At 40.5% G+C, this 23726-nt stretch overlaps 4 protein-coding genes and 1 long non-coding RNA gene across 7 annotated transcripts in view; 4 read left to right on the plus strand and 1 right to left on the minus strand.

The window, feature by feature from the left end:
* Positions 1–1932, minus strand: part of ATOEP16-2 (Mitochondrial import inner membrane translocase subunit Tim17/Tim22/Tim23 family protein) — a 3551-nt gene extending 1619 nt beyond the window's left edge. The window contains exon 1 of the mRNA XM_078589129.1: positions 1720–1932. Within this exon, the coding sequence (XP_078445255.1) occupies positions 1720–1884 (165 nt within the window). The 5' untranslated portion in view covers positions 1885–1932. The remainder of the gene's footprint in view (positions 1–1719) is intronic.
* A 6111-nt stretch (positions 1933–8043) lies between these two features.
* Positions 8044–10377, plus strand: LOC144714523 (Adenine nucleotide alpha hydrolases-like superfamily protein). 3 transcript variants are annotated; one of them, XR_013584374.1, is made up of 6 exons: positions 8044–8329; positions 8413–8519; positions 8598–8716; positions 8806–8915; positions 9687–9798; positions 9886–10377. XR_013584374.1 is itself a non-coding variant. In XM_078589275.1 (5 exons), the coding sequence occupies exons 1-4, from the start codon at positions 8119–8121 to the stop codon at positions 8885–8887; spliced, it is 519 nt and encodes a 172-aa protein (XP_078445401.1). In that variant the 5' UTR covers positions 8044–8118; the 3' UTR covers positions 8888–8915; positions 9687–10377. The 3 variants fall into 3 exon arrangements, 2 of the variants coding, with proteins under 2 accessions (XP_078445401.1, XP_078445400.1); XM_078589275.1 differs by having other exon boundaries at positions 9687–10377; XM_078589274.1 differs by lacking the exons at positions 9687–9798; positions 9886–10377 and having other exon boundaries at positions 8806–9025.
* Positions 10378–10660: 283 nt separating this feature from the next.
* LOC144714132 (uncharacterized) lies at positions 10661–11537 on the plus strand. Its single transcript, XR_013584260.1, has 3 exons — positions 10661–10743; positions 11020–11081; positions 11460–11537. It is a non-coding gene; the product is annotated as an uncharacterized LOC144714132 (long non-coding RNA).
* An 889-nt stretch (positions 11538–12426) lies between these two features.
* LOC144714435 (golgin-84-like) lies at positions 12427–14185 on the plus strand. Its single transcript, XM_078589178.1, has 5 exons — positions 12427–12466; positions 12552–12623; positions 13503–13565; positions 13655–13753; positions 13964–14185. Exons 1-5 carry the CDS (start codon positions 12464–12466, stop codon positions 13976–13978), a joined length of 252 nt encoding a protein of 83 aa, XP_078445304.1. The 5' UTR covers positions 12427–12463; the 3' UTR covers positions 13979–14185.
* Positions 14186–19868: 5683 nt separating this feature from the next.
* On the plus strand, positions 19869–22413 carry LOC144714336 (small COPII coat GTPase SAR1A). Its single transcript, XM_078589058.1, has 3 exons — positions 19869–20162; positions 20296–20427; positions 21886–22413. Exons 1-3 carry the CDS (start codon positions 20034–20036, stop codon positions 22204–22206), a joined length of 582 nt encoding a protein of 193 aa, XP_078445184.1. The 5' UTR covers positions 19869–20033; the 3' UTR covers positions 22207–22413.
* The last annotated feature ends 1313 nt before the right edge of the window (positions 22414–23726 follow it).

The raw sequence follows: 23726 nt of genomic DNA on the forward strand, positions 1-23726 counted from the left end.
AGATGGAGACGTGTTTCATGTGAATAGAATGGGATACATGCATTGACCAGATCTGAAGAAGGGAGACCAGCATATAGATAATGATAGATGTTGGAGATAGATTGAAGAGATGTTGGATACAGCAATGGATATACAGATAAAGATGGGTGGAGAGAGAGAGATGGGAGAATGGTCAGATGGAATGAGAAGGAGAGAGAGAGAGAGAGAGAGAGAGAGAGATGGGAGAATGGTCAGATGGAATGAGAAGAGAAGAGAAGAGAGAGAGAAAGAGAGAGAGAGAGAGATGGGAGAATGGTCAGATGGAATGAGAAGAAGAGAGAGAGAGAGAGATGGGAGAATGGTCAGATGGAATGAGAAGAGAGAGAGAGATGGGAGAATGGTCAGATGGAATGAGAAGAGAGAGAGAGATGGGAGAATGGTCAGATGGAATGAGAAGAGAGAGAGAGATGGGAGAATGGTCAGATGGAATGAGAAGAGAAGAGAAGAGAGAGAGAGAGAGAGAGAGAGAGAGAGAGAGAGAGAGGGGAGAATGGTCAGAGGGAATGAGAAGAAGAGAGAGAGAGAGAGAGAGAGAGAGAGAGATGGGAGAACGGTCAGATGGAATGAGAAGAAGAGAGAGAGAGAGAGAGAGAGAGAGAGAGAGAGAGAAATGGATGAATCAACCGGGAGGGCTGGGTAGAGATATCTAGATTTATAAATATGCTAGATATAGAACTATCGTTGTACTTATATAAACTCTAAACGGAGAGAGAGAGAGAGAGACAAAAAGACAGACAGAGAGGGAGAGAGCGAGGGAGAGAGAACGAGATAGAGAGCAAGAGAGAGAGAGAGAGAGACAGGGGGAGAGAGAGAGAAAGAAAGAGATCGAGAGACAGAGAGAGAGAAAACGAGATCGAAAGCAAAAGACAGAGAGAGAGAAAGAGAGAGATAGAGAGACAGAGAGAGAGAAAACGAGATCGAGAGCAAAAGACAGAGAGAGAGAGAAAGAGAGAGAGAGAGACAGAGGGAGACAACGAGATCGAGAGCAAGAGAGAGAGAGAGAACGATGTAGAGAGCAAGAGAGACAGAGAGAGGGAGAGAGAGGGAGAGGGAGAGAGAACAAGATAGATAGCAAAAAAGAGAGAGAAAGAGAGACAGGGAGAGAGAGGGAGAGGGAGAGAGAGCAAGATAGAGAGAGAAAGAGAGACACAGAGAGAGAGAGGGAGAGGGAGAGAGAACAAGATAGAGAGCAAAAGAGAGAGAGACAGAGAGAGAGGGAGAGACCAAGAGAAAAGGGAAAAAGAACGAGATAGAGAGAAAAGAGAGAGAGAGAGAGAACGAGATAAGGAGCAAAAGAGAGAGAGACAGAGAGAGGGAGCGGGAGAGAGAGAACGAGATAGAGAGCAAAAGAGAGAGAGAGAGAGAACGAGATAAAGAGCAAAAGAGAGAGAGACAGAGAGAGGGAGAGGGAGAGAGAGAACGAGATAGAGAGCAAAAGAGAGAGAGAGAACGAGATAGCGAGCAAAAGAGAGACAGAAACAGAGAGAGTGAACGAGAGAGAGATAGAGACCAAAGGGGGAGAATGAGAGAGACAGAGAGAAAGAGAGAGAGAGAGAGCGAGATAGAGAGAGAGAACGAGATAGAGAGCAAAAGAGAGAGGTAAATATAGAGAGAGATGGGGAGGGAGAGAGAGAGAGAGAACGAGAGAACGAGAGAGAGCGATAGAGAGAGAGAGAGCACCCCAGCAGCCTTGACGAAGCTCTCCGCGACGCGGTTGAGGAGAGGGTGGCCGAGGTCAAATAAGCTGCCATTGTCGAGGCTCTTCAACTCGTCCAACAGAGTCTTCGACTGCGGTGTGCTCGAAGTCACGCCGCTCCCCATCTTTCCTTGTCTTTCTTTCTCCATTTCTCCCAAACCGTCTCTGAACAACAACAACAACAACAAGAACAAAATGAAGAGGAAGAAGAAGAAGAAGAAGAAGACACGTATGGGCACGTGTCTTGTTAAAATTCCTCATGTCACCAAGAGGGCCTTCACGGTCTGCCACGCCTTCCATGAGCAAGAACAGAAATTAATTGTTTTTCAATTTTTTTTGCCGACCCATGCACGTAAACAATATCGGTATCCAACTCTAAACCATACTTATACGACGTTTAAAATACTTGGGTTAAACTACTAATGATTTAGAAACAAGTAGTCTCTGAAGAATAATGAATAAGTCTAATTGTGAAATTTATATTAGATGTTTCGATTTTTGCTTCGGCAAGAGCCTAGAAAGTAGAAACTAGTGAAAACAGATTTATATTGAGGTTGAAATGGGAATAACATTCCATAAGTTGTCTATGGATTCATAATAATCTCATAATTGTAGAATGTGTTACTAATGGCATTAGTAGCCTGAATAGACAAAAAAATAGTGAAATAGATGATCTCAAAGACTAGAAAACACATTTTTTTTGGTGTTAATGACAATATAAGGTAGCACGTTGGCGTATTGGACTGTTAGAGTAGCTCTTGTAACTTATATTGAGCTATATCTATCCCAGACAAAGAGGCACATGTATATAACCCTTTCTTCTCTCTGAGCTATCCTTGCCTCGCCTCACAGTGCAGTTGTTTGTTAGTTTTATGGGGGAAATCTAAGGCCTACGATTCAGATAATTAGTATAAGATGATATTGTACAGTGCCCAGATTGTAAGAACTCTAGAGGATATCAGATCACTCAAAGCCTATCTTTACTCCATAACTTTTTATAAGTGCAGGGGTATGGCCAGGCTTTAGAGCACTAATTTACAAGCCATGAAAACAGCATGTACAAGGTGAAATTCAAGTCTTTTTTATTAGTGTTAAGAATAAACACTTGTGGAAGCATATTTGGATGTGAACAAATACAGAAGATAATGTGGATGATTCAACGAACAAATGCGAGGAGAATACCCGAGACATCATCGTCAGCCTTGTCATCTCCGAGTGGCTCACCGTCAAGGGAACACACTTAGCACCAACTAAAACAGAGAGACTCCTTCTTTGAAGAAGAACTCTAATAACTGGGAAGAAAAACAACAGGAAGCATGGCCTTTAAATAGGCACAAACCATGGTCTTTGTACCCCCTTAATTAAAAAAAATCTATAATCCTAGAAAATAGACATGTTCCTATTTTCTAGGATCTGCAATGTAGCAATTGTAAGGGCCGTGTCAACCTTTCAGTCCCATAAAGGGTGCTGGGGATTTTGACACATTCCAACACTTAGCTTCTCCAGATACATTGAACACAAGATGTTCAGATTTCTCAGTTGTTCAATCTGTTCTCAGTCTCTTCTTTCAGGATGCAGATCACAAGTATGGCATAATGTGGAATACTTTGTGGACAGCAAAGGTGATAAGGTAGAGCGTGAATCACTAGAGAGTCAAGCGTCCCTAGCATCCTTTTTTCTTCAAAATCTATATTCCATGGCTCTCAGTGATTAGGACAAAAAAATAGACATATAGATATTTCACTAATGTGATATTTATAAAGATATGATAATAAATGTATACCATACCGCTTAAGTTATGTAGCATTCTATGCAACTATATGACTACAGTACAAGATCCAATAATCACATTTCTCAATCTATATTCATCAAGGTCAATTATCAAAACCTAATTCAAAGAAAATATTTTCAAAGCGTAATTTACCAGAACTGGTTTTCCACAACGTTAACATTTGTTATACTTCTTGGTTATTCCTCTATCTTCTTCTGTTTTAAAACATTTTATATCTATTTTTTAACATATATGTTTAGATCATTCTGATATTTAAAATTCAACAATGAGATTATTCAGTAGTATGTATCATTCTTATTATAAAATTCAACCAAGAAGTTCTATGCCCTCTCTGAATTGTCGCGGTGCTAGTTTATAGATGTGCGCTTTAGTTTAGCAAGATTGGGATATTTGTGATGGACTCAATGCATTGGATATAACAATAAAAAGTCAATAATATATTTGTGCTCATTGAAGCAAGTATGGGTGTGCCACCATTTTTCTTCAGTTCTCTATCATCCGTGCACAAAACATGAAAAACGATACTCGCAATAAATCAAGGTTTGGTAAGGGAATAACATTTTCATAACCACACTGTGGACGAGACTGGACCATAACTTTGTTTGGATGAGACTGGACCATAATTTTGGGCCTAATTTGGACAGACCAACTCTCTTCATTCTAAAATTTTCAATTTCTTTGAAACTCTCTAAGGTTTTAATTCTTCATTGTATCTCAAAACATTGCATACAATGTAAAATAAAAGTTTTTCTGCAAACTTATACAACATAAAATAATTTGAATCTCTCTCTGAAAAGTTTTCAACAGTAAAAAATCATAAATTTTATTTTGTAACATTCACATCCAATATGACTTCTCAATTAATTGATTATCCACATTTAAATTGTGGAATCTCTTTGCAAAATTGTATATAGTACTGATTAAGAAAATTATCTAAAACTAAAAGGTTTGAATCATCTTTTCAATTCCCTATCGTTGAAATTTCCATAATATTAGTTGAATATTGAAAACTAAGGTAGTTTTATCAAGGGACTAAAATAATTACATATCAGATTGAAGCACAAGGTTGGGAAGATATATCTAGGAGAGTCTCAGACAAAAGTTGGAGATATAATCTTCAGAGACCTGTTAACATCGTGAAGAAGAAATGAGCGGTTATAGGTGCTTTTGAAGAATTAGCAAAGGGAATAATTTAAGACTTCTCAGTCCTAGAGATATTCATATAGTGTTGTGAGATGAGAGTGCGAAGAATATAGATTGAATATATAACTTAGATACCCTATTGGTTTTTTCTTAAAGATCATCTGGAGTCTTTGCAGACTCTTTTGGCTGGATTAAAAAAGCCAAGCCAGGTTAAAAAATGTCACAAATTAAGAAATGTGGTGAGTGTTAATCTAGGAATATAAAATAATGAATACAGAAAATGATAAGAAGCGATGTTTGAAAACACAAAATAATCCCTTTTAAGTGTTTTTCACTATCACCTATTCCAATACGTGTGAATTTATCTATCTATTGTTATCCATCTATTTTCTCTCCTCTATATTTTCTCTCTCCAACACAAGCTGCCATTGCACACATGATGTACCCATACACATCACTCTTTGAATGAATACGGTTCTTTAATCAGTCTTATTGACTGCTATAATTAGTCTTCTATTACATCACCTTTTTGTTGTTAGAGGGAGAGCATACATTCTTTATTTGTGCCTGCACATTTTCTTTCCAATGAGATAAATCACATAGCTTTTTTGCTAACTGAGTGTAAAACATGTCCCCATGAAATTTTTTATATCAGCCTTCACTTTTGATATAAATACTGAAACACAAGAGGCTTTATTAAAATTTATATCTTCTGCTTGGTCTACGCTCATATTGGTTGATAGAGGAGGAAGAATGACACACATCTAATCCATATGTTCACCTCTTTTGTTGGGCGTTTTCTCTACATCATGGGGGATAATAGATACTCTTTTCCATACCATTTCCCGCTTTTTTATCCTGCCTAAGTTCCCTAAAATCGGTCATTGGCTGTTTTCCATGGTGCTTTGTTCTTCTATGCACATATCCCTCTTTTGATTTCTTCAAAGATTGAACTGTCTGTTTTTAATTAGTATTTTAGATGGACAATGTAATAATAGGAATTCATACTTTCCCTTTGCTCCAGCACCTTGGAATCATCTTAACATTATAAAATGAAACTGAGATCTTTTTCTGAAGTTGCACTCTCTTTGCAACCGATAGAGCAATTTACACTCTCATTGCATCCTGTGATGCACGGTTTAAATTTTAATGACTCACTTTCCTATTCATTGGTATGTTTATAAGGTAGTAGATAACATTGATAATTAGCCTTTAATTCTTCCATTTAATTCCTACCTGCTGTACATTATAGGTCCAAATATCATCAAGTATCTGTTAACTTGTGATTACTAACATGCATGAAAATAATAAATGAACTAGTAGATATAGTAACCATCAGCTTTATTATCAAAATAATCCACCTTCACATTTTTACCATATAATCCTGGTTTTATTGATCATGAGTTTTGAAGTACTTTTTTTGCTGCCTCCCAAGTGATCATCTAAATTTTCTTTTCAGGCTTTGGATGTCAATATTTGCTTTTAGTTGTCTTTCATACACAAAGCATGATTTTTCATTCTTGATTGTTGGCCTAAATATCATTTGTATCTAATAAATGTGAAATGGGGTAAATTTGAATCTGGCTTTAAACCCAAATATTGAATGATGGCGTACGCCTTCTAGGACGTCATCCGGTCGGCGCTGAGTATGATGGCTCGGTACCGCTAATAGATAGTGGTATCGAACATCAACGATGTCGTCGTCCGACGGATGAAACCCTAACGAGTTGATGTAACTATGATGTGATGAAGATGCGCCCTACGTATCGTACGAGCAGGCTCCGACTCGAGGGAGGCACCGGGCTCTGAGCTTGGATGGGGTTGCCAGGTGACGACAACGATGGCCTCTCGAACCTCGTCGGAGAGACAAAGGCATCAACGGCTGAACAGAATCAATCCATAGGGCACACACGTACCGGTAAGACACTCAAAAATTGTAGTTTCTCTCAAATACCTCTCGCACCTACCTAGCCCGAGCGCGGTGGAGTCAAATCAAAATTATACTGCAAGAGATAAGTAAACGAGCGACAGGAGAGGACGGTGTACCTCATCAGCGAGCTTGTGGTGCAGAATTTGTCGGCAGTCGGCGGCGGTCGGAGCACGTGTGGCGGAGAGGCACTAGAGAGCTAACCACGGCTTGACTGGCGGTGTAGTGCGGCATCAGTTGGCGGTACTTGGGGGACAGAGGGACGTGGGCAAGGCACGGCCGTGGCGAGCGCGATGGGATGAGGCGGTGCCGACGCATGGTAAGGCACATGCGTGCGCACAGACAGCGGGGCGCGGGTGTGGGTACCGTCGGCACGGCGCGAGCAGCACAGACAACGATCAGACACGGGCGGTGCGTCTCGAGCGCCAACGACGCAGCTGGGCACAACTCCCTGTCGCGTAGTTGCAAGGCGACACAAGCGTGGGCGCAAGCATGGTGCAGCAACGAAGTGCCGCAAGCAGTGTGGCGTGAGCGGCTCGGTGCAAGGGCCGACGCATGCAACCGGTGTGGGCGGGCAACGTGGGCGGAGTAGCCGGGCGTGGCTCTGGCTTGGCCGGACGGCGCGACTCGGTTTGGTCGAGGTAGGCTGGTTCAGGCGGCGGCTATGATTGGCCGTGGCCTGGACTGGCGCAAGGAGAGTCGGCCGGCAGTTGGAGAGGCCGGGACAGGCGTCTCCACGTCTCTGGCGCGGGAGAGGACGGGAGAGAATTGTAGAGAGAGGGGGGAAGAGAAAGGGAATTCCAACAGCCTGATCCTTGATGGCGTGCGCCATCATTGAGAGAGTTGGATTGAGATTGAACGAGATGACAAACATCTGATCTTGACTTTTACTACTTTCCACGGTAATGCTAATTAAAACAGAAATATACATGAAAGCACTATCGTTGAATGAATTTATGTGAACCAATAAGTTACTTGACATGGAACAACATTTCCTTCATTTATTAGCTCCAAGGCAAGCATATTATTTCTTACAGTATTGAATGGTCTTATTTATAAAGACCATACATGCGTATAGTCAGCAGCTAAGTATCACACATGCAAAATCTGTTGAAAACTATTAATTCTTGTTTATGGGTATATGGGTATCAAAATATGATATGACATACAGACAAACCTACATGCATCTAAAAGATGCAGCTCAGACTGGTGACGTGTCCTGGGAATCTATTAGATTAATATATATTAAAACCCAATTTATTTACCCATTTACATTTACAGTGTCTCTACAGGCGGTATTCTGAGCCGCCGGTTTTCAAATTCGCAGGTTTTCTTCTAATTAGCTGATAAGAGATATTTCCAATCCAGTCGGAGCTAAAACTGCAGCCGCCGCGGGTGAGGTACAGCAAACCGCCGTGCAAAGGGTATAAATACGAATTCGAATCTCGAAGCTTCAAACAGGGACAGGAGTGAGAAAGGAGAGAGATCTAGAGAGAGAAACTAGGGCTCTTCGCGGCAACAATGGCGGACGAGAAGGAAGCAGGCGGATCGGAGACGACCTCGCTCGTGGCTCCCGAATGGCGAATTGCAGTGGCCGTGGATGAGAGCGAGGAGAGCATCTACGCTCTCGAATGGTGTTTTCGTCATCTTCTCTCTGCGAAATCTCAGAACACCGTCATCCTCATCTACTCCCGACCTCCGCCGCCCGTTTACACCTCCCTTGACGGCACCGGTGAGCCTTTTTCCTCCCGATTTGGGCGAAATTCGAGTTTTCTGTTCTTCCGGATCTGATTTTCGTTTGTTTTTCCTGCGCAGGCGTGTTCGTTGGCGATGAGGTGATTTCTATCATGGAGAAGTACAGCAAGGAGTTGGCGGAATCGGTCCTAGAGAGGTCCAAGAAGATTTACCTGCAATATCCCAATGTAATCTCTTCCGTCGGTTTCTAGGTTAATTGAGAATCAGCGATCGCAGAACGGCATTGATCTCTGTTCTTTGGATAGATTAAGACGGAGATGAAGGTCGGGACGGGGGATGCCAGGGACGTCATCTGCGATCTGGTGGAGAAGGTCGGAGCGGACCTTCTCGTCATCGGCAGCCATGGCTACGGCTTTGTCAAGAGGTGCTTAATTTCTCGCATTATAAACCTCTTTTGAATGAATAATCGAAGATCGAATTCAAGATTTTTGTTGTGTTCTTCGTGTTCTTCAGGGCTCTGCTCGGGAGCGTGAGCGATTACTGCGCCCGCAATGCCAAGTGCCCCGTTCTGATCGTGAAGCGCAACGCGAGTTGATCGGAGATGAATCGAGTGTTGATATCTGGTAGATGAATCTTGCCATAACTCCAAGTTCATCTTTTTTTGTATATGAATGGTCTTTCGTTGTCAGATATGGATCGAATTTCGAGAAATAAATTAATTGGTATCACAGAATCGACGAACTGATCCTAGCGGCGGGTAATTTGTATGAAATGAAATGTACGAAAACTCATTAAATACGCGCTGTTAATGCTATTCAAAGAGCAAACAAAGCGTAATTTAAAATTTCCGTAGGTTGAGATTCACTAATTAAAATAGTTATTCAATTGAAGACAAATCAAATTATTAAGAATTAGGGAGAGGAGTACGGAGATGAAAATAAAATAAGAATATGTTTTATTACTTTAGAATTTTTAAGAATATTTTTCCAGTAAATAGTTTATAGTTTTTGGTACAAATAAACCTTTTGCCATGGATGGGGTGATCTGGTAAATTACAGTGTAGAAATTTGGAAATTTGAACCACACACTGCTCAAAATTGCCTGAGAGAGGCGAGAGACGAGAGAGAGAGCAAGAGGAACAAAAAAAATCTGGCCTGGTTCTGCTTCAAGTTCATTCAGGTTGGGTAGTCAATGCCAAAGTCAAAGTAGAAAAGTAGTTGATGGTTATGTTGACCATTGACATAATCCACTATCTAATCACTGGTAATGAATAAGTATTCCCTTCTGGTTCTCTTTTTCTCCATCTCCCTTATCGTATTTCTCTCTATACATTTCTCTTTCTTCGTGGAGCCAGAAGGGAATACTTATTGTATTTCTCTCTTTTTTCGTCTCAGGACGGTAACACAGTCTGCCAACATCCTTCCGTTTTCCAGAGATTCAAGAAACCTTCAAGAAATAAATTTCAGCAATGAGAAGTAGGAAATAAAATAAAGGGGTTATATCACGGTGTGGCCCGAACTTTTTCGAAAATTCGAGTTACAGCCCTTTTTTTTTTTTGCCGCGACACAGCCTGAAGTCCCATTTGGTCCGCAGCCTGTGACGTGGAGTCTACGTGGCTGCCAGGTGGAGTTCCGGCGGAGTCCACCTAGGCGGAATCCACGTGGCAGCCGCGTGGATTCCACGTCACTGCGCGATTTGAAGTAAGAAATATTTTAGCCCGCCCAATGTGAGTCACCCGGGAGAGAGCTGAGAAAGGCGACGAAGGAGAAGGAGACGGTGGAGAAGGAGGAAGAAAGGGCGCGAGGGAGAAGGGGCTTCCGCGCTGATCAACGTCGTTGGCGCCGGAATCGTTGCGAGCACGCCCTCGCCCTCGCCCTCCTCGATCGGCTGAAGCGGCCGCCCTACTCTGTCGCGTCGACGGTCCTCACCTACAACACCGTCATCAACGCCTGCTCTCGGGCCACGGAGGTGCCCTGGGATAAAGAGGAGATGGGCGAGCTAAATTCATGCTCTTCCATACCCATTCGCTCATTTGCGCTTGCTGTTCTAGGGTTCATTGAAATTTGATCTTCAATTCTTCTTCCTCGCCGATTCTTTTTTGCTTTGGGAAGAACACTGACTTCTGATAATGATGTCAAAGTGGCATCATCTGTTGATAATTTTGTTAGTAGCAGCGAAGAACCTAGAGAAATTTCAGAAATGACAAGGACATCATCTGACGAATCTGATCCCAAAGAGGGCAATGCTCCCCAACAAGATAAGGAGATCTATGACCAAGATAACTCAAATGTTGGCCAAGATAACTTGGAGGTGGATCAGGGGAAAAAAGAAAGCGTCTGGAAGGGAAGGATAATGATCATGCGTCGAGCGGTGGATACTTCAGGCACCAATAAGATACATGACCATAAAAGTGACAGAATGCCTGAGAAATTGCTTGAACAGCTTGACGAGGTTCGTTTATCTCTTTCCGTTTGTTGGCATTGGAATTTGAATGATTAAATGAATTCATGGATGATTCTAAAATGAACTTTAAATTGTATTTAAAATGCTGTTATTCGATTCTAGATTCAAAGCCAAATACTTTGGAAAATTGGCTTTGATTCACAAGAATCACTAGCATAGTTTTCTAACATTGTTTAGCACAGAATAAGAAACATTTTATCCAACGTATTGACTTTGATGAATTTGAGCCTTTTGCTGCTAAACAATGATTTTTCTTGTTGTCAGGCACAGTTTCTGGTAAAAGTGCAGTCTCTACTGGTCAATCAAAAGAAGCAAGACTAGCAAGGGTGAGTTGGCTGTGTACTCTTAACCTTTTATTGACTTGTTTCTTGTTTTCCCTTGTACATTTCTAGACTAAATCCAAAAATTTTCATTTGTTGGTTGAGTGTGCGTCCTCTACTTTTGATATCTTCTGTGCATAATATAATGCCAATGCCACCTGGCAGGGAACATTGCTGAAAAAATATCTTCAGTCTCAGCTCAGTTCTTTCTTTTATCTTCAGCATATTATATTCCTATCCTCTTCCCCAAATTTTCGCACATTATTTTAGGAGCCATCCCTTCGTTTTTACGTTCTGACCATAGTTATTTCCATTTATTTTATTCATTTAACGTCACAATGTCAGTCTTCTCACCTTGATGTCCTAACTAATGCTTGGAAATAGGTTTGTGCCGGGCTATCATCTCGGCTTCAGGAGTACAAGGCTGAGAACGCTCAATTGGAAGAACTCCTCATGAGAGAGGTAGATTCTTCAACGACGGATTTGCTTCCATACTTGCGCAAATGTAGATTCTTCAAATAACTTCTTTTTACTTTTTATCTGCTGTTTATCAGCGAGGACACAGTAGTTCATATGAAGCTTCCATCAAACAGCTAGAACAAGATTTATTATTGGCCCAAATGGAAATGAGTAAAGTGGAGTCAAGTATGGGTGATGCGCTGACCGCTAAAAATGCAGAAATCGAGAAGCTTGTTGGTTCTATAGACGCTTTCAAGAAACAAGCATCAACAGCAGAAGGAAAACTTGTGTCCTTACAGGTTTCCTTTCTTTACTCTTTTTCCTTTGTAGCTTATGAATTACATTTCAAGACGGCTCCACCATCCAAGAGACATCTATACTTTTTCTGTCAACTGCCTCCACAGGGTTTTGTGGAGCACTTTTGAATGAACTTTTCCCCATATTAAATATGAACCTCGGATGCAACATATGGACTCACTTGATAGAGTGCTCCTTGATATTAAACTAACTCCACTCTTAGATTACACTAGTGTCTCCCTTTGTAGGACTGTTCTTTGGCTTTGGCTCAACTGATTGAAACAATTATCGTTCATTTTAGTGCGTTCTTCTAATAATTCATGTAATGATTGGAAAAGATCTCATTTGCAGAACTTCCCATTTTGAACCAGGCAAATATGGATGCTTTGATGAGAGGCCGTGAACTTAGTGAGACAAGGGTGATACAGGTAGTTCACTACCTCTATTATTTTTTAAACTATACTTGAGACTAACGATATTTTTTGAACTGCAAAATATTCTTTGACTCTTCTGTTCGTCATATTTCGTCTTCTCTTTCTTCTCTGACAATCTTATTTTATTCGCCAGCGCCGTGAAGAGCTCAGCTGTAGCGCAGAGCAGAAGAAGAGAGGATAGCGCATAATGCCACCAAGATGGTCTAAGCAGCATCTATGAGAATGTCTTTTGTTCACTTCTTTGTTTCTGTTTCTTGGTTTAATTTTACACATTTTATTTTTGAAGGCAGCCGTAGAAAGAGAAGTTGAATTGGAACACAGAGCTGTGGAGGCCTCAAATGCACTTGTAAGAATGCAGGTACGTCGTTCTGATATTCCATTTGAAGGTATCTAGGTGTATGTGCTGATGAAGTGGCCACCGCTCTTGTATAATGTGAATTCTCTTTGGGTCATTCTGACCATTTTGCTCTACGCATACAAAATTCTTCAACGTCTCAATGTTTCTCTAGTGTGCCAAGTAGTTAAGTTGACATAATAAATGATATTACAAGTTTCGAGAATGCCTAATATAAATATGCATTATAATATTTGTGATTATTGTGGTGCTTTACAGCCAGGTTATGCATATATGATCAATTATAATGAATTTACTTAAATTAAAACAATATAGAGAGATTTCTGATATGATCCCGGCCCCTCCATGTTATTTATGTCTTTTGTCCGTAGGCTAATACTCAATAAATACATGTAGCCCCTCAATGAAGAACATGCACGTGATGCATTCATTGGGTCTGATTCAGCTAGAAGAAGGGGGGGGAGGGGGAAGAATAAGCAGGAGAGATTGTGTAGAGGGCTGGCCAATATGGGAGAGGCTCCATATGCATGGGCCATTGTATGCATGGCCAATATGGGAGAGTCAATACCGCAGAAGCTTCCTAGGAAGTATTCAGGCGTTGATACGGACCTGCACTGCCATTGTACCAACCGTGTTTAACTCGTCTCAATCTCTATCTATCCATATGTAGGGCTTCCTTTTCTTCAAGTACTTCCTTCTTCACTAAAGACCTGTATCGTGGTCGTTATCAGTTCCTGTGTACCTTATGATAAAATAAGCCAGTTGTGTATCTTTATGAGTTGATTGAAGAGGTTATTTTTAATTGGGTTAGAGCTTTCTCATTTGTCTCTGAATTTGTCTATTTTGGCCTGCCAATCCTACTACTGACTGATCAATTTTCAGAGGTCTGCAGATGAAAGCATATCAAAGGCAATGGATTTGGAACACAAAGTTGCTCTTCTTGAGGTTGGATGCCCTTTTTTTTCTCTTCATTTTTTGATGTAGCACCTTTCATGTGGGTTTGAACCTCCAGTGAACTCCATTGGCTATTTCAGGTAGAATGTGGATCTCTAAATCAAGAGCTACAGGACATGGAAGCCAAGATGCGGCGTGGTCTGAAGAAGTCGTCGGAGGAAGCAAATCAAATTCTGCAGGTAAACAAAGCAAGCATCTTCTTTTCTGTTTAGCTGGATAATGCACATGATTAAACCTTTCACTTTTTTTGTGCGGGAAGATTTGGACAAAAGCATCACTTTTTTCACTTTCTCTTGGTAGATCTGTGCCTTTTCTCTTGCGGTCGTCATGGATTTAGGCTGCTTCAGGATTCAATTTCTTGCTTCTTTAATTGGTGGGTCTCTTTGCAGAGCAGATTCTTGTGAGGATTGAATCGTTGACCCCCCGGTTCCCTCTTGGCCCATGCTGCAAGATCTAATGGAAAGAAAGAAGAACACGACGAATCTATTAGCCGCCGGACGGAAGAAGGTTTTTCTTGCCCCAATTCCCTTTCATGTTGCTTTTTCATTGTCCCAAGCATCAGTTTCTTGCTCTTTACGGATATTTCATGCTATTTTTCTCATTTTTTATCCTCATTTCTATTCAGTTGCAGTAATATAGGCAAAAGAAAGATCATAAATCTCCCATGGTTTGTCGAGCACCTTTGAAGATGTTGTTGCTAGAAATTACCTTGAGGAACGCCAAGCCCTCCAGAAGAAAGAAGAATCAATCAAAAAAGGAGAAACACCTCAAAATAACTTCTCCTGCCTTTCCCAGACGTAGGAGATTGAGTTCCCCACAGCCGGGCTGCATTCTGTGCCAGGTGAGACGAACAACTATATTGCACCATGCGTTTATTATTAATAAACAGCATTTCAATAAAGTTAAACATTATTCTTGATTGGCAATTTGAATTTAAAATATGTTCTTGCTGGGTGAGAGCAGGGGACGGTGAAGGAGGCATTGAAATGACGGGGAGCATGCAGCTTATCAGCTTATCAGAGAGCTAATGACAAGGAGCATGCAGCTCGACCATGCCTAGAGGTTGACCCAGCACGGACCGGAGGTGGCCCGGAGGTGGACTGCTTGGCTCGACCCTTCCCGCCCCCTTTGATGTGCCCCGGGCGTTCAATGAGGCCATATCAATTTTGCCGACATCTCGCAAGCATGATGGATCACTTGTATCGAATTGTGAATGAGGACGTATCATTTTCGCAGACTTGTGAATTATATTCTGTTCTGTGACTCAATTTTTAGGTCGCGAGGAACATAATGAAATATGTTTTATTGGAAGACAATTTCTTGGTTTATTGGAGAATACGTACTATAAGTAGGCATGACACTGGCCGATTTAGTTCGTAAGAACCTATTGTTTTACTGTGAAAACATGGGCCACGACGAAGAAGAAGGGCAAACAGGAAGGACGAATAAGTACCGAAATGCATGGATTAATCAACGACGATTCAGAACGGCAAACATGAACGAGAATTCTGTGGAATTGGATAACAAAGTTTGTATCATCAACTGAGAACTGAATCCTGTTCTACAAATGTTTGTTTAGGGCGAGCGATTAATAAGCTTGAGCGCGTTGTGTTTCATAGCCGAATTGCAACTTCACCGTCGATGGTCTTCGACAATTGGCAGATATGTAGCTTCCTGAGATCCCTGCATGATTAATGAAACAAGTTAATTGGTTAACATTCAGAAAAAAATGATGACACATGTAAACAAAGTTAGACATAAAATTGAAACTGTACCTGGCCTCTAGCTTCCATTTTTGGATGGGTACATGTCTTCCGATTATGCCCAACTTGGTGGCAGAGGGAGCACGTCATGTGCAGGCCTCTCCTCGACAATCTATGTACTGTGGGTTCTTTCTCAGCGACGTCAATCCTCCTCTTCAGCTTGGGCCTTCCAGGTTGTCTCCTCACAAGAGGAGGGAATACATAGCTCCCATCAACTTCACTCCATAGGTTTTTGCCATTCATTGGCGGGATACCATAAGTGTAAGCTAGTTGGTATACGTCTTTCTTGAACCATTCACTGACAAAAATGACGGGGTCCTCCTTGACCCAATGAATGCAACATATAGCATGGGCGCATGGAATGCCCCTTAACTCCCAATATCTGCAACTACATGTTCTGTGAAGTACATCGACCACAAACCTGCTTCCCAAGTCTGTGACCTCGAATTGATACTTCCCTGCATGCCTAAGAGTGCATCTCCTGGACTTCTTCTTGTTCTCTTCGACCACCTCCCTTATCCGAGCGCATAACGTATCAGTTCTATTTGAAAATAACTCCCTTTTTTTTGCTACCCTCTGCATTATTGCACCTCTGACTTCCTCCAGCATGTCGATGATTGGCTTAGACCTGGCCTCCATGATGTAGTTGTTGAAGCACTCGCAAATGTTGTTGTCGATCACCTCACACCTTCTGTCCTCATTAATGTACGCCCTGCAAAACTTCTTTATACCTATATCTTGGAAGTCTTGCGCGGCTTGTGGGTTCACACTGCTCATCTCCCTCATCAGCCGTTGGAAATCTTCGTGCGTGGTGGCCTTCGCAGCTTTCCAGAATAAGTTCTTCAAAAATGCCGTGGAATGTCCTTTCTTCTTCCAATTCGCGTAGATATGCCGAGCACAATTCCTATGCTCCGCATTGGGCAATAAGGAGGACATTGCGTTCTCCAGTCCCTGCACAATGTTAGACGGTACGCATCTATTAATGTACTACACGTGTCTAACGATGGCGATAAGAGTCCAAAGAAATAAATTATGTACCTTCTGCTGATCGCTAATAATCGTCCAGCCATTTCCGTCCACCATTCCTAGATCATTCATCAGTAGCTGAATAAACCACATCCACGAAGATTGATTTTCACCTTCAACTACCGCCTAGGCGATGGGGAACATTTGATTATTCCCGTCCTTGCCGACAGCACTCAATAGTTGGCCTTTCAATTCGGTCTTCAAAAAACATCTGTCCATTCCAATGACTCGTCTACAGCCTTCAAGGAACCCTCTTGCTATCGAATCGAAACATATGTAGAGCCTCTTAAACCTAACCAAGGAATCTGGGGTTGCTCTATCGAGAACCAGCTCAAAAGTACCACGCCTATTTACCCTCTTTAACTCGGCAACATATGCGGGAAGCATGTGGTAATGGTCGTCCAATGTTCCTAGAAGCTTAAATGCGCGCCTCGGCTCTGGCTCTATAGCATGTTTGTTTTGAAACAGTGATTCGAACAGATCATTTATTTCCCGCATCATATCTGTCACCTTCATATCCAAATTCATTGAATTTTCTCCAAGAAGTGTTTCGACCAGTGATAATCAGCTTGGCTATTCCTCGGCGTCCTGCTGCACATATGAGTATCATTAAGCGTTTTCACGACAAACGCCTCTCCTAGCATCCAAACTAGCATATATCCTCCACGGACAGTTTCCCTTGCAGACGACCTCCACTTTCTGGTCACCGGACCTCGGAAAAGTGATGTTGAATCCGTTCCAAATAGCGTGGTCCTTCACAGCTACCCTAAATTGCGACGCCGATTCAAACTTCATGCCCACTTGAAATATAAAACTCTCATTGGGGCATCTCGGATCATACGTATTGCCCCTGTATCTGTACCTTGATTTTCATCATCGCCGTCGCCGGTACCATCGGGGTTAACATATCATCCTCTGAATCGTCATACTCGCTATGATCTACCAATTCGTCATTCCATTCCTCACTGGAATATTCGTCTGGTGCACTTAAATACACGTCACTTTCCTCAACTTCCTTACAGATATCATATTCTGAGTCATCATCGCTATTATACTCAAAACCGAACACCTTGCACTCGTCATCGGCCCTGTTAAGTGACGGATGGTAAATAGTAATAGAACATGCATTAACACCATAAATTTTCGTCATGCGGGTTTTATAAAAAGATTATACAACCCACAGACATATTCATAACTCTGTAGAGAGTTCAACGCCAAAAAAAGTACATTACCAATTTTAAAAATAATTTGAATCATCAACGCGAAGAGGGTTAGTATTGCGATGTGAAAATATATCTCAAATAACATTGGAAATAATTAAAAATTAAAATTATAAGACGTGCAGGACAAATAGAGATAATAAAATCTTACATTACTTGAATCCAAGCGTCACTGTCGAAGAAGAAGAAACGCCTAAAAGCGCAAAAAATAGATGACTATGATGAGAAGAGGACAACTCTTCATATTTTTCATAACAGAAAGCAAAACAAATTCAAAATAAATTAAATAGGGATCACACTTCTTGTTCTCACCAATAAGTATGAGAAAGAAACACCATATCCTCCGTGATCAATAGAGAAACACCAACATCTTTGTCATGAAAATAATCTTATTCATCCAAGAGATATAAAGAGAGAGAGAGAGAGAATAATGATACACATAATAAGAGAGAATTGCACGAGTGAACTCAAAACATTTATACCAAACGAGAGAAAGGAAATGCGGGAGAGATAACTTATACGAATGCAAGAGAGAGAACGACACAAATTTAAAAAATAAACATGGTAAGATGAAAAGAAGAGAGAGAAAGTTAACTTTTACACCGAGTCAAAAATCGCAGCTCACCGTAAACATCATTTATGGTAGAGAGGAACTGAAATTTTGAAATGCCATTGTATGAGATGTTTAAACTGATAGAGAAAGTTACATGAGTGGAGTATGAAAGTTCTACATGAAGGCAAAAGTAACAGTCATAAATAATCTTCAATGAAGAGAGAGAGAGACTAAAATTATCCAAATGTCATTGAACAAGATGTCAAAACTGATAGAGAAATTTAAACGAATGTAATCTGCAAGTTTTACACGGAGACAAAAAACAACAACCCAAGCGAATCTTCATTTAAGAGAGAGACTGCAATTTCCCAATGTCTTGTTAATCAAAAGAACAACTCAAGGAAATCTTCCTTTAAGAGAGAAAGAGATCGTAAAATTTTCAACTGTCATTAAACAAGATGTGAAAAATGAGAGAAAGCTGCAAGAATGGAGTTTGAAAGTTTTACATAGAGAAAACCAAACAGCCCAAGGTAGTCTTCATTAAAGGGAGAGAGACTGCACAGCTTTCCAAATGTTACTGGACAGAATGCTAAAAATTAATAGCTGCCCTGGGTAATCTTTATTTAAGAGAGGGACAGAGATAAGAACTTTCAAAAGTCATTGAACAAGATCTTAAAATTGACAGAGAAAGTTACATATGGGCTTCAAGAGAAAGAGAGAAGATCATCGGTATTTTGAGAAGCAGTAATGCATGTCCATCTGGAGAGAGAGAAAGAAACCCACATGTAGCTAAAGAATGCGGTAAACCATGAAATCTAGAGGGAGACACAAAAAGTTACATGAATCGAAGAGAGAGCAATAAAATATGGGCTTCAAGATAAAGATAGAAGATCATCGGTATTTTGAGAAGCAGTAATGTATGTCCATCTAGAGAGAGAGAGAAAGCAACCCACACGTAGCTAAAAAAGCAGTAAACCATGAAATCTAGAGAGAGATAGAGAAAGTTACACATAGCTAAAAAAGCAGTAAACCCTACCTCGTGGAACTCCCGTAGCCAGGAAGAAGCTCGCAACGATTCCCGTAGCCAAGAAGAAGCCCCTTCTCCCTCGCGCCCTTTCTTCCTCCTTCTCCACCGTCTCCTTCTCCTTCGTCGCCTTTCTCAGCTCTCTCCCGGGTGACTCACATTGGGCGGGCTAAAATCTTTCTTTCTTCAAATCGCGCAGTGACGTGGAATCCACGCGGCTGCCACGTGGATTCCGCCTAGGTGGACTCCGCCGGAACTCCACCTGGCAGCCACGTAGACTCCACGTCACAGGCTGCGGACCAAATGGGACTTCAGGCTGTGTCGCGGCAAAAAAAAAAAAAGGGCTGTAACTCGAATTTTCGAAAAAGTTCGGGCCACACCGTGATATAACCCCTAAAATAAATACAAAAAACAAATAACTGATTTTATTAAATGAAATTAACTAACGAAAAGCTTATTCCACCGCACTTTTAAAAGGGGGAGTGGGTAAATATTTTTAACAGTAGGAATAAAACCGTCAGAAGGACAGTAAAAGAGATATTTCAAAAAGTAAAAGGTTAAAAACGCAACGGCAGCTGGCCACTAACTCGACGACCGGCGAGCGACCGGCAACGTAGGTTTACTCGAGAAGTGACATCGAACGTTACCGGCTCAGCCGGTAAACCACCGCGAGCGCCACCTGCACTATATATGGAGAGAGAGAGTAGTAGAGAGAGAAGACAAAGAAAGTCACGCAAACCTACTTTCTCTCTCTTCTTCTTTCTTCTTCTTCCTCCTCTCTCTCTCTCTCTCTCTCTCTCTCTCTCTACACTCTCTGTGCATCGCTAGGGTTCCGAAGATTGTCTCCGTTGAATCGGTGATCTGCGGTTTGTGATGTTTCTTCTCGATTGGTTCTACGGCGTTCTCGCCTCGCTCGGCCTGTGGCAGAAAGAGGCGAAGATTTTGTTTCTTGGGCTCGATAATGCCGGGAAGACGACGTTGCTTCACATGTTGAAGGATGAGGTCTTTGTTGCTTTGTTTTTTTTCTCTCTCTTTTTTGTTTTGAGTATTGTGATTCTTTGATTCTGGATCTGTTGTTTGCTGTTTTTTCTTGAATTTTTGGCTGATGATTGGGGTTTTTGTGTCCTGGATGCAGCGGTTGGTGCAGCATCAGCCAACGCAGTATCCGACCTCGGAGGAATTGAGCATTGGGAAGATCAAGTTCAAGGCTTTTGACTTGGGCGGTCATCAGATCGCCAGGAGAGTCTGGAAGGACTACTATGCCAAAGTACGCATCGCGATATTTTTTTCTTTAAATTTATGTTTTTCCGATTATTTGGTTCCGTAATCGATCGGATCTCTCTGGCGAAGTTTTCTTGGGGCAATCTTTCGGGAAAATTTTATTTTCCTGACATATTTGTTGTTAATTTGTTTTCCGATGCTTTTTTATGCTGTCCATTGCCCAAAAAATTATTTTAATTATTTTGGGAAAACTTGGAGCTACCTTAAGTTTATATCGTCTGAATGATGATTTGTTATTTGGGTTCGTTTTATTATTTATGTTCGGTTACACAAATACTAATGAAAGCTGCGTATAATATAATCTTTCTTATTTCTACATGGGTTGTGAATTGAATTTTCTATTCCTTTTCTATTTGACTCAAGTCCGCTTGAATTACTGAACCATACTCTCAAACTTGTAACCAGATAATCCTTTCTTCATCCATGGTTAGATTACACTCGTTGGGCATTTTACATCTCGCAGAAGAGGCAAAACCAGCGCTATATTGTTTTTAATAAGTTTGTCTTTCCCAAAATTTTTCATTCGGCAACTATTAGGTATCCATATAATAATTTTCTCTCCTGTGAGAGAGCACATGTGATAAATATTTTGGGGTGGTTAGTTAAAGCATGGCCTTCACACGCAAACAATATTTTTCTACTGAGATACAATGTCCAAATTAGAATGGATAATATTTTTTTCAATTATTCGTTCGCTTTTGACCATATAATTTATACTTATTTTTGTATAATTTTTAATGAACTATCAATAGTCTTTGATTTCTCTACCATTTCCGAGTATCAAAATTTTCAACTCAGCCTGATTATTCCTTCTTTATTCACATATAATTGTACGGCTTGTTGTGAACAATAAACAATAATATATTTCCTTCTGAGATCAAGCTTCCCAAATTGTGGTCGAATACTCTTTTTTCTATTTTGTATTCTTGTATCACTGCGGAATTTCCTATTATGACCGCGTAATATATTTCTTCAACTTCTGAGATCAAGCTTCCCAAATTGTGGTCGAATATTATTTTTCTATTTTGTAATCTTGTATCACTGCAGAATTTCCTATTATGACCACATATGTTCAGTAAACGATGAACAGTAACATATTTCTCTACCTCATTCGAAGATCAGATTTTCCAAATCAGAGTGATCATTCATAATTCTAACTTTTTCAGATTTACTATTGTACAATTTCAAAGAAATAATCAATAATAATATATTTCTCTACCTATTCCCTAAGATCCAATATTTCAAATCAAAATGGATTATTCTCTTTTCACCATTTTTATTCATGGATCACTGTACAAATTCAAGTAATAAGAAGAATAGCAATAAATTTCTCAACCTTCACTGATGATTATCATTTCCAAATCAGGGTGGCTTATTCATTTTTCAATAATATCAAGTTCCTCTACCTTTTCCAAAAACTAATTTATTTTCATTTTTATTTTAGGTTGACGCAGTGGTATATCTGGTGGACGCCTTCGACAAAGAGAGGTTTGCGGAATCAAAGAAAGAGCTGGACGCGCTCCTGTCCGACGACGCGCTAGCCAACGTCCCGTTTCTCATTCTGGGCAACAAGATCGACATTCCCTATGCGGCCTCCGAGGACGAAGTCCGCTACCACCTGGGGTTGACCAATTTCACTACAGGAAAGGGGAAGGTCAACCTCGCCGACTCCAATGTCCGGCCGTTGGAGGTCTTCATGTGCAGCATCGTCCGCAAGATGGGATACGGCGACGGCTTCAAGTGGCTCTCTCAGTACATCAAGTAAGGGATAGATAGAGAAAGAGAGAGAGATGAAAAGGGGGCCCTGACTCTGTTGCAGAAATCTGGTCAGTATCATGATTGTGGATCTAGTTTTTCTATCTTTTTTTTTTACTCTCATTCTTCTTCTTTTTTTTTTCTTTTAAGCAAACTGGGTTTTACTTGGTATGTGCTTGTAGTCTGGCAGTATGTTAATGTGCCTGGTTAGCCTGGACTCTTCTTCTTTGAGGGGGGAGGGAGGGAGAGATAGAGAGAAAGAGATAGCCTGATGTTCCAATTCAGTATATAATGTCATGGTTAAAATGCTAGTTTCATAGAGTTTTGGGTTCAGAATGCCCAGGTAATTGTTTTTTTTGAAACATGTGACTTATGGGAATTAATTTTGGCCTGGACTCCATTTGGTTTGAACTGTTATCATGGTCCAACTGGTTCTAGGGCAGAGCGAAAATTGGAGTCAAAATTCAAAGTGAAAATATCTAAAACCAGTGACAAATTCAATTTTTATGATCAACACTCATGATATATTGCTCCCCACCATAAATTTATGAAAGAGAGAATGAGTGAGAAAGGAGTATTTGAGAAAAAATTGAAGAAAAAAGAGAAAAATTGTGTGGGGAAGGCTGCTAATGAAAATGGGTAGAGTTCAGGGGATCCCAAGGTATTGAATTTGGATAGTAAAGAAAGAGGTGAGAGGGGAGGATTATCAAAAGATGTAAATGAATGAGGAAGGAGGATGGAAGGAAAATAAGAGAAGTTGGTTAAGCACAAGACAAATGGAGAAGGTGAAAGTGGGGATGAAAGTAATTTGAAAGAGATGATTAGTGAAAAGAATTTCAGGGCAAAGGAGAGAAGTATTGCATGTAATATCTTTAAATGAAAAGCACAAGATGCGACAAAGATGACTGGTGAGAGGAGATATGATACTAAATATGAGGTGAATGAGAGAACATATTCAGTTGGAACATAATATAAGAGAAGGTGTTGAGTGAGAATGTTGAGAAAGAGATCTTTGCTTGTTTATTTTTCTTCTCTGATGTAGGTGGAAAGACAAGGTTTTACTTGTTTTATAGTGAAGAAAGAGGAAAATTTTATTAAAAATATATATCATATATTTTGACCAATAAACTCAGGCCCTTGGCTCAAAACAAAGCAAAACAAAACTTTCTGACCACCTGCAAAATAACATTGACGGTCCTGGGAGAGTCGGTCAAGATGGACTCAATAGGACCATATCATCTTTTGTTGAATTTTTATACCAAAGAGAAAAATCGTTGACATATGAAAGATAGAAATGAATTTTGAAATTTAAAAAAGTTCTAATAAATCTGAATAATAAGTATGAATTTTTCGATTTAATTTCATAATAAACCAATCATTGGTTTTACTGATATCAAGTTTTTAAACATCTGACTTTTTTGATTTCCATTAATCATATGATATCAATATCTGCATGTTCTAAATATTTCTTACCAATCCTTCTATGAATGTAAGTATTTTTTTTGGATTCCAATTAAAAAAGGAAACTTA

The sequence above is a fragment of the Wolffia australiana genome, chromosome 17 (assembly GCF_029677425.1).
Source record: "Wolffia australiana isolate 7733 chromosome 17, ASM2967742v1".
NCBI lineage: Eukaryota > Viridiplantae > Streptophyta > Magnoliopsida > Alismatales > Araceae > Wolffia > Wolffia australiana.

What these genes read in the sequence shown, in the direction of transcription:
- LOC144714435 (XM_078589178.1), top strand. An exon ending in ATGCACTTGTAAGAATGCAG is followed by an intron (nt 12,624 to 13,502) that starts GTACGTCGTTCT and finishes ATCAATTTTCAG; the next exon opens with AGGTCTGCAGATGAAAGCAT. An exon ending in ACAAAGTTGCTCTTCTTGAG is followed by an intron (nt 13,566 to 13,654) that starts GTTGGATGCCCT and finishes TGGCTATTTCAG; the next exon opens with GTAGAATGTGGATCTCTAAA.
- LOC144714336 (XM_078589058.1), top strand. Translation starts at nt 20,034, where the DNA reads ATGTTTCTTCTCGATTGGTTCTACGGCGTTCTCGCCTCGCTCGGCCTG. An exon ending in TTCACATGTTGAAGGATGAG is followed by an intron (nt 20,163 to 20,295) that starts GTCTTTGTTGCT and finishes TCCTGGATGCAG; the next exon opens with CGGTTGGTGCAGCATCAGCC. An exon ending in GGAAGGACTACTATGCCAAA is followed by an intron (nt 20,428 to 21,885) that starts GTACGCATCGCG and finishes TTTTTATTTTAG; the next exon opens with GTTGACGCAGTGGTATATCT.
- LOC144714523 (XM_078589275.1), top strand. Translation starts at nt 8,119, where the DNA reads ATGGCGGACGAGAAGGAAGCAGGCGGATCGGAGACGACCTCGCTCGTG. An exon ending in CACCTCCCTTGACGGCACCG is followed by an intron (nt 8,330 to 8,412) that starts GTGAGCCTTTTT and finishes TTTCCTGCGCAG; the next exon opens with GCGTGTTCGTTGGCGATGAG. An exon ending in TTTACCTGCAATATCCCAAT is followed by an intron (nt 8,520 to 8,597) that starts GTAATCTCTTCC and finishes TTCTTTGGATAG; the next exon opens with ATTAAGACGGAGATGAAGGT.